At 55.4% G+C, this 8,761-nt stretch overlaps 1 protein-coding gene across 1 annotated transcript in view; it reads right to left on the bottom strand.

Moving 5' to 3' along the window:
- Window positions 1-390: 390 nt before the first annotated feature.
- Cdh22 (cadherin 22) overlaps window positions 391-8,761 on the bottom strand; it is a 70,335-nt gene continuing 61,964 nt past the window's right edge. The window contains exons 10-11 of the mRNA XM_047540715.1: window positions 4,344-4,595; window positions 391-1,653 (exon numbers count right to left, since the gene is read on the bottom strand). Of these exons, the coding sequence (XP_047396671.1) occupies window positions 1,082-1,653; window positions 4,344-4,595 (824 nt within the window). The 3' untranslated portion in view covers window positions 391-1,081. The remainder of the gene's footprint in view (window positions 1,654-4,343; window positions 4,596-8,761) is intronic.

Here is an 8,761-nt window from a genome sequence, read left to right as displayed (position 1 = left end):
TTCAGAGTTGGAAACTCCTGGAGATGACTTCGTGCAGGGGTTCTTAAGTTAGGGTTCAGGGATGAGAGGACTCATGAGTTTCCAGATCAGACAAACAAATTCCCCAGTGCCCAGTGGCTTTTGACCCTTCTGTCGAAGTCCTCAAGCTGTCCAGCTTGTCTTCTCTTGACACTCCTGCCAGATGTGACCTGAGACTCTGGAAGGCTCAACAGTCACTGGGGACACCCCTATTTCCCTCTGATGGGGAACTGACAGTTGGGACCAATTCCTTCTCCCCTGGGGATGCTGGGAAAAGGGGAGGCATCTGGGGCCATGGAGAGAGCTCAGAATTGGAGGCAGACACACTGGGCTTCTAATAAAGACAGAAATAATAATAGTAACAAAGGCTAACATTTATTGAACACCGACTATGTGCCAGGCACTGCCCTAACCACTTGACACATCTGAACCCTTCTTATCCTCACGATTCTTCGAGGTAGGTTCTGTTATTAACCTCATTTGACAGATGAGGAAACTGAGGCCCAGAGAAATGAGGCGACATACCCAAGGCCAGGCAGCCGGTTAGTGCCAGAGGCTCCACCATTCACTGGCTAGGTGTCCTTGGACGGGTCACAACCACTTCTCTGGGAGGCCTTCCCCATCTGGCACCTGCAGGATCCCACCTCACGGTTTCTGTGACGACTAAGATGGTCTGCGCACAGCGTCCCAGCACACAGTAGGTGCTTAGTAAATGAACAGCCCTTCTTTCCTCTTCGCTTTGATGGAGGAAACCTGGGAGGGGGCGTCTCAGCATCGTCCTGCTCTAGCATGCCCTTCAAGCCACGGCTGAGCTACCTGCCCGTTCCGTTCCCCACGCACCCCCGCCTCCTGCGTCTCCTTTTCTGACCCCAGAGCCACGCAGTGCCGGCTCTCCTTCCCTTTTAATGACGTTGGTCCTATTTCCGCACCTCTGGAGTCCAGAGCTGCACCGCTGGAGGCGGGGAGAGAGCGGCCCAGCCAGTCCGCGCTCCGATCCGGCCGCCTGGGAGGAGGGGAGGGACGGGGAAGGGGCAGCGCGGGGAGACGCGGCGGCGGCCGGGGGCTAGGAGGCTGGGGCCTCGTCGTCCGCGCGGTGGCCGGCGTAGAGCGCGGCCAGGGGCCGGAAGCGCGGCCCCCAGCTGCTGAGATAGGCGAAGTCCTGCTCGGAGCCCGACGAGCCGCTGTGCAGCGAGCTGAGCGAGGCGGCCGGCGAGTCCGCGCCCTCGAAGGCGTAGGTCTGGAAGGCGTCGTAGGGCGGCACCGACAGGTCCCCGTCCGCCAGCGCCACCTTGCGGCTGATGAAGTCCCTGAACACCGAGAAGTCCGGCTCGGGGCTCGGCGGCCCCTGCGGGAGCGAGTGGCGCTCGGAGGGCAGCCGGGCCTGCGGGGGGCTGCCCGCGTCCCCGCCGCCGCCACCGCCACCGCCACCGCCGCCGCCGCCGCCCGCGTCGCCGCCCTTGAGCTCGCCGAAGTCGTAGAGGCTGCGCAGCGCCGACATGTCGTAGGCCTCCGTGTCCTGCTCACCGCCGCCCTCGTCGTTGTATTTGATGACGTTGTCCCGCATGTCCTCGTCTTCGTCGGGGCTCAGGTGGCTCTTGTGGTGGCGCCTGAGGGTGAGGATCAGCAGCACCAGCACTGTGTGGGATGCACAGGGCGCAGAGTGAGGGTCCCAGGGCATTACCGGGACCCCCGCCCTGTCCCCCCGCACAGTCCCTCAGAGGAGCAGGGGACTCCTCATTCATGCAAATTTCCTAGATTTCTGTTTAAGAAAACACCTTTCTCACACTCAGAACAGGAGAGGTGGTGAGCTACCCATCTCGGGAGGTGTGCAAATGGAGGCGAGATCAGCATTGACGATGGAGTGGCAAATAGAGGGTTAAGGGTTTTCATGGGTGTCGAGGTCTGGATCCAGCCTCTGAGGTCTCGGTCCTCAACTCTATAAATACGCCCTACTCTAGATGCTGGGGGGTGAAGGGGCCAGCTGAAAGACACAGGGAACTGGGGGCAGTGAAAGATGTCCTTCACCCTTGACCTCCTCCATTCACTCCAGAAGTCCTGTGGTCTCAGGAGTCCTGAGCCACCAGGCCAGGTTTAGCGCCTTCACTTCCAAGATCCCCTGGGAAGGAGTTCCTCCGTCTGTCCCTCTGTTCTTAAAGTCTGGCCTCTGGGCCAACAGCAGCAGCAACAGTCCCTGGGGAACTTGTTAGAAATGCAAGTCCTCAGGTCCCATCCTAGATCTGCTAGGTGGGGCCCAGCACTGTTTTCACAAGGTCTCTGGGTGATGAAGAGACAGCTTCTGCGCTATTGTAGACCATATTTGCTGTGTTAACATGTCTGTCTCCCGTATGGAGAAATACACACCCTAGACTGTTCCCAAGGACCTGGAAATGTCGCCCTAGCTTGGTGCCTGGTGTGCAGAAAACACTTGAAGCATGCTTGAGGAATGAATGGAGGAAGGAATGAATACTCGAGTGGAGACCTGGGTGAAGGAAAGGGTGAGTGAATGAATGAATTGGCGCCCCTTGTTGGCTCCCAAGACTCCACAGTCTCCTCCTCTCACACCCCTGAACGCTCCTTTTCAACTGTCTAAGCAGGTTTCTCCTTCCTCTCTGACCCCTTAACATTAGGAGTCCCAGGACTCCACCCTCCCTCTCTTGACGCTCTCCTCCAGTCTCATGGCTCTAAATTCCATTTAGAAACTGACAACTCCTATATCTCAGGCTCCAGCCTGAGCTGCTCCCTTGGAATCTAGATTGTACATCCAATTTCCTACTCAACATGTCCTCTAGGTTGACCAAGAGAATCTCAAACTTAACATGTCCAAAGTGGAAATAATAATCTTTCGCCTTTCCCCAACCTCAGTCTCTTCCATCTCGGTGATGGCAATCCCCAACTTTTCAGTTAGGGCTTTTAAAAGTCTCTTTTGTTTACTGATGGATCCAGTACTCACAACAGGAGGGACTCACTGGCTGGATATGTAAGTGGATGGTGGGTGGGTGAATGGATGGACAGACATGTGCTGGGTACTGCATCAGGGATTAGACTCCAGGCAGTTCCAGTCAGGCCAGTGGCCAGAGCCAGCTGCTCACTGGGTAGGGTACTGGCTTACCACCTATTAAGGTAGCTTAAGACAGGGATGAAGCTGAGGATCTGGCCAGGCCTAGAAGGAGGGCAGGAGGGAAGGAAGGTGTCAGGAGACAAGTGGGAAAGATGGATGGACAGCTTTCAGAGCTGGAAGCCGGGATCTGCAGAGGGGGATGCCCGCGAGAGCAGATGGTGGGGATTGCGGGAGGCAGGCGACAGATGTGCAAGGCTTGATCAGCGATTCCGCCCGTCACCTTTAGAGCACTGATGTGCACTTTCTTCGTTTGTGGGCAATTAGGCAGAAATTTGTTTGCACTGCCTCGGAAAATGAAACCGCTGTAAAGTGCACCCGCTGGAAAAAGGGTTTCTGAGCCACGGGCGGGGGCGGGGAGGAGGGCGGGGCCTGCTGGCGAGGCGGAGCCTGCCGGGTCTGCGGAAGACCTGCCACGTGCCGCCGGCCCTTGGAGGATGGCCGTGCGGGCTGGGGGGGGGGGGGGGGGGGGGGAGGTGGGGGCAGCTGGCATCTCTCAGGGAACCGAGCAAAGCTGCCCTCTGAACACCCCGAGGACCCCTGTCAGCCCAGCTGCAGCAGGACTGGGGCATCAGTGGCCACCCCTGGGATAAGAGCCAGGGGACTGCTTGAATCCCATTTAGCTCCGGAAACTTGACCTCTTCTCAGGGGACACTTCGGGGTTCAATGGCAGCGGGTGGGACTGGTAGCAGATTTGGAACCCCCTCCACAACCTTTTAAGCTTCTGCCCCAGGTGTCCCAAAGTTTTGCTCCCAGTTTAAATTCATAGCAGGTGGTGGAGCTAGAGGAGGGGACACAGGGTGAGAAGATCTAACTTCTAGCTGGAAGACCACCCGTGTACCCTCCCACCAGCCACTTAGCTCTCGAGCCTCAGTTTCCTGGACTAGATAGTAGGGCGATGCACCTGGCCGCGCAGCCGAGCAGCGTCTTTATGGAGAAAAAATGTAAAAGATGTGCCTGTCTTTTAAAGGGCGGGAGAACTTTGGACTGGCGAGGTGGGCAGCACGAGCGCCATCCCAGGTGGGGACCATTATCTGGAGTATGTGGGGCGGCTCTGTACCTAGGAGACTTCCTGTGGGAGGTGGGACCAGCCAGGCCACTTCTAGGAAGCGGGAAACTGGGGCCTATGCATAGGGGCAGTTGGGAAGGAAACCCAGGGCCCCGGGATGGGGGCCAATCAGGAGGGGCGGGTGACTCTCGGTGGACTCACCGACCAGGATGAGGACACAGACCAAGAGAGCGATGAGGGCGCCGGGGCTGAGGGAGGCAGCCATGACAAAGGCCGTGGTGTTGCAGGACTGGATGGCACCGGAGCTGTCGCAGCCGCAGATGCGGATGGTGAGCGTGCCCGTGCTGCTCAGCGTGGGTGGCCCGCTGTCCACCACGAGGATGGGCAGGAAGAACACGTCCTGCTCCTGCCGGTTGAAGCCCACCTGCTGTGTGTGCACCGCGGCAGTGTTGTCTGCTCCGGAAGAAGGGGGTGGTGCGTGACTCTGGGGTCAACCCGCATCCCGCCACCTCCTGATTCCACCTTGAGATTTGCCTCTCTGTGCTCCAAACAGCTGCTGACTCATGGGTCTGTTCTCCAGTCTCCCCAGCTTCTGCCCCAGCTGCCCAAAGAGCCTGTCCTTAGCCGCATGGCCCACAGTGCTGTCCCCGGCTGTCCCCAGATTCTATTCCCAGCTGCCTCAGGATGCTGTTTTCAGCTCTTCTAAGATTTTGTTCCATGCTGTGCCAAGGTACTGTCCCCAGCTATTCCAAGATTCTGTCCCTGCCTGGGCCAAGGTCCCGACCCTGACTGTGTTAAAAAAAAAGTATTATCATTATCTCAACAGCCTGTTTTGTTCTGGATTCGACTCCAGCTGCCCCGTGTTCTCTGACCCTAGGAGTCCTGTGAGCCTTGGGTCATGGTTTACTGGGCCCTGACAAGTCGGAGGTCATCCGAGAAGATTGGGAATGCTCTCTGGCATCTGCCTTTGGCTGAGGAGCCTTTCTGTCCTTCATGCCAGTCAAGAATCCTGGAACCAGGAGTCTCTCATTTAGAGGTCAAGCCAATAAGACTGGGTGCACAGCCTTTGGGTCCTGATGAGGGGACCCTGGCACACAAGGTCTCTTTATACACAACTTTCCTTTTTACGCAGGCAGCCAGAGAGGACCGCGTGAACTGGCACAGATGGTCCTCATGGCTTCAGCCTGTTGCTGGGAAAGCCAGGCAGGACTTGGGAAGGCTAGGTGATAGGTAGCACCTACTTCCTCCGCCCCTCCTGCCTCCTGCATACCTGTCCTGTGGGAGTCAGGCTGCCCTGACTCTCAGTTCTGCAGGACATGGTGATACGAAGGGCTGGAGCCCCGCTGGCCGCTGCCCCACCATTAATCACCAACTTCACCAAAGGAGGCCCTCCAGCCTCCTCCTAGCCTCACAGTCCTTAGGCTGGACTCTTGGAACTGAGATTTTTGGCAGCCTGGGTCCCACTCCAGCTTTGTGGCCCCAGAGGTTCAGGTCAGCCTATTCTTATATGGAGAGGGAAATGCAAGCCTCATAGGGGCTTTGGAAAGGAAACCCAGGACCTCAGGATGGGGACCAGTCCCTTCCCCAGCAGGCCTTCTTCAACAGTCCCCCAATTCAGTGCTCCAGATTTGACCTTCCTCACCTGGACATAATACAGGGAAAAGAGCCCTTGGAAGGACTGGCTTGTAACTGGGGAATATCCAGGAAGCGACCTGATGTCCAGAGGAGACAAGTTTGGTACTGAGTTGAAGACCACCCAGGAGGTGACGGCACAGGAAGGTCCATGATATTAATCTAAAACTTTTACACACATTTGAATATTTCCGTGCACGTGTTAAAATAGAATTCTGAGTGTATCATTTACTAGCCTGGGAAACTCAGCTCCTTTGGACCCTGGTGTCCTCACTGTAAACTGAGAAAAAGGGTGTCACGTGTGAAAATTAAGTGGTGTAATTCATGCATAATCCTTGGAATAGTCCCCGGCATCTAGACATTCTCCACAAATGCTGGCTCATGTTTTTCCCACTCGCCCCATTTCCCTAGGCTGCACCCCGCGCCTGCTCCCTGCTGGGCCTCCCTGCCACTCCTCAGGACGCTCCTGCTGTCTGCAACACCCTCTCCACCTTCCTGCCTGGGCAGATTCCTCATCCGTCATGCTCCAGCTAAATGTCACCTCCTTTTTGTGGCCTCTTTTCTCTGCTTCCTGGGAAGGAAGGATTTATGCCCCTCTCCCCACTCTGACAATGCAGGTGCCAGGCACTGTTCGGCTGCAGCCCTTGTCACTTGCATTGAACTAGCGAGTGCCCCTCTCTTGACTACCTGGCCAGCCGGGACCTGGCACTGAGCCAGTCTTGAGGAACGATGCTTGAATGAATCACGACTCAGGCTAACTGTGGTCATGGGCTGGATCCTCAAGCTTTGGCTTGGACTCTGGCCCTTCTGCCAAAGGGTGAGTCCCCCAGCTATGAAGACATCACCTTTGACTGGGGAAGAAAGGAAGTTCAAGGGCGAGTGGAGAAAAGGAGGAACAGAGTGGGACTCTGGATGCTTTTTATGCATCTGGACTGTGTGGAGACTTTAAGTAAATTGCTGTGTTAATCCTCATCAGCAAGACCTGGGGCTGTATTTTCCTTTGATATGTGTGGAAATGGAAGCTCAAGAGAAGTGACTTATTTGAATTTATCTAGTGAAATCATTCATCCATCCATCCATCTGTTCATCCATCCATTCATCCATCCATCCACCCATCCATCCATCCATCCATCCTCATTCTCCATCCTCATCCATCCATCATCCATTGTACCTCCATCTTCTACCCACCCATCCATCTACCTGTCTTCCCTCCTCCTCCCTTGTTCCTTCCCTCCCTCCCTCTCCTCCAACAAATCTTAATTAACCACTATGTGCCGGGCACCATGCTAGTCACTGTGGGAAAACCATAGAGCTAAGTTACCTGTAGTCCTGGATCTGAGCTCACACTCTAACGGGAGAGATGAATGCTAATCCAACAAACGCACAGTTGGGTCCATTTGTGATCATTTCACAAACCATGGCCAGTGCCGTGGGGCACAAGGGCAGGAAGAGCACATCAGAGGACTTGACCAGCCTGGGAGGTGGGGCTGGGCCTCTTGGAAGAGGGAACACTCTTCCTGAGTCCTGAGCAACGACTTCAGGCAAAGGGAAGAGCCCAGGCACAGGCCACGAGATTGGAAGAAACGTAATATGTCCATGGAACTTAAAGTGGTCCTTTGTGGCTGGAGAGGTGGGGGTGACCGCTAGAGTGAGTCGAGCTGAGGCTGCCGGGAGGCAGGAGCACGTCATGGACAGTTTGGAGGCTGACTTTGGTAAGGGATTTGGTTATTATTATTTTTTTAAAGAGAGGCCATTGATTGGGAGATTTTAGGCAAATAAGTGACCTAGTGACATGTCATCCATTCATTCAACAGCAAATACGCATTGAACACACTCCACATGTCAAGACTCTTAGCCCCTGGGGAGCACAGCAATTAATAAGACGGTCATGGTTCCCGTCCTGGCTGCGCCTACCTTCTGGGCAAGGAAGTTGATGATCCTAAGTTCAGGAATGGGCGTGGACCTGCAGTTAGGAAGGGCTGCGTGTTTTCAGTGAGATAATTGCGGTAGTGGAGGAACCAAGTAGACAGATTTGAGAAATGAGTGTCTGGCGCTGGCTGGTCTCAAGTTGCCAAGAAGAGCGGAGATGTCTGTCTCAGGTTGCTGCCTTTGGCCGTGTGAACATATGTTCCGAGAGCTCTGGTCCCGGCTATCCTCCACCCCGGGGAAGGGATTCCCCGAGCATCATCCCTGAACTCATGGAGATACCCTCCTGGGCAGCAGCTGGCTTCTGCTGGGGAAGCCCTGGCCACCCCCGGCCCCACCCTACCCTTCTAGGTGGGATCTGTGCCTGGCTCTGCATCCATCCATCTGGCCTGACATACATCAGTGTCAATCCCTGGCTGCAAAAGCAATATTTATAAATCACGTTTCCAAACTGGCTACAAATTTGTACAAAGAAACAGATGGGTTGGGGTAGCCATTTGTCACCTAGGATATTTATACAGTGAGGGGGAGGGGCTTGCTTGGCATGCAGCAGGAAGGGCCTCAGGGACTGGAGGAAGAGACCTTTGTGGCTGCTCTGACCTCAGCATGCTGTCCCTGGGGCTTATACCAGGTGGTCACCCTCTGGGAGTCACAAGTCAAAAAGCAGCTGGGATGCAACCCAGGCCCCTAGGGTCAGAAAGCATTGTGAACTTGGAGATAGGGCTACCTGCGAGTCTTGGGCCAGCTTAGAATACCAGTGGAGAGATGTGTAGGCTGGGCTGTACGGTGGTTAAAATATTGAAATACTTCCAGAAAGGTTTAAAGAGCTAGGGCTCCGCGTCCCTCCAGCCCTTCCCGCAGGTGTCCTCCAGGCGTCCTCCTAACTTTAACACCATCAAGCCCCAAAGGATTAATGCTGGGCACAGAGGGGCTCAGGGCCCTGCTCTGGTTGTGGTTAGGTGTTTTCTGATTCGTTATCTGAGCTGCCAGGCTGGCTGTTAAATAGTTTTACTGTGGCTCCTGAAAATACAGATGGGTCTGACTTCAGAAGCCACCGAGGC

Source organism: Sciurus carolinensis, chromosome 2 (genome assembly GCF_902686445.1).
Source record: "Sciurus carolinensis chromosome 2, mSciCar1.2, whole genome shotgun sequence".
NCBI lineage: Eukaryota > Metazoa > Chordata > Mammalia > Rodentia > Sciuridae > Sciurus > Sciurus carolinensis.
The sequence above is the reverse complement of the archived record's forward strand: the minus strand, read 5'-3'. Positions and strand labels throughout refer to the sequence as shown.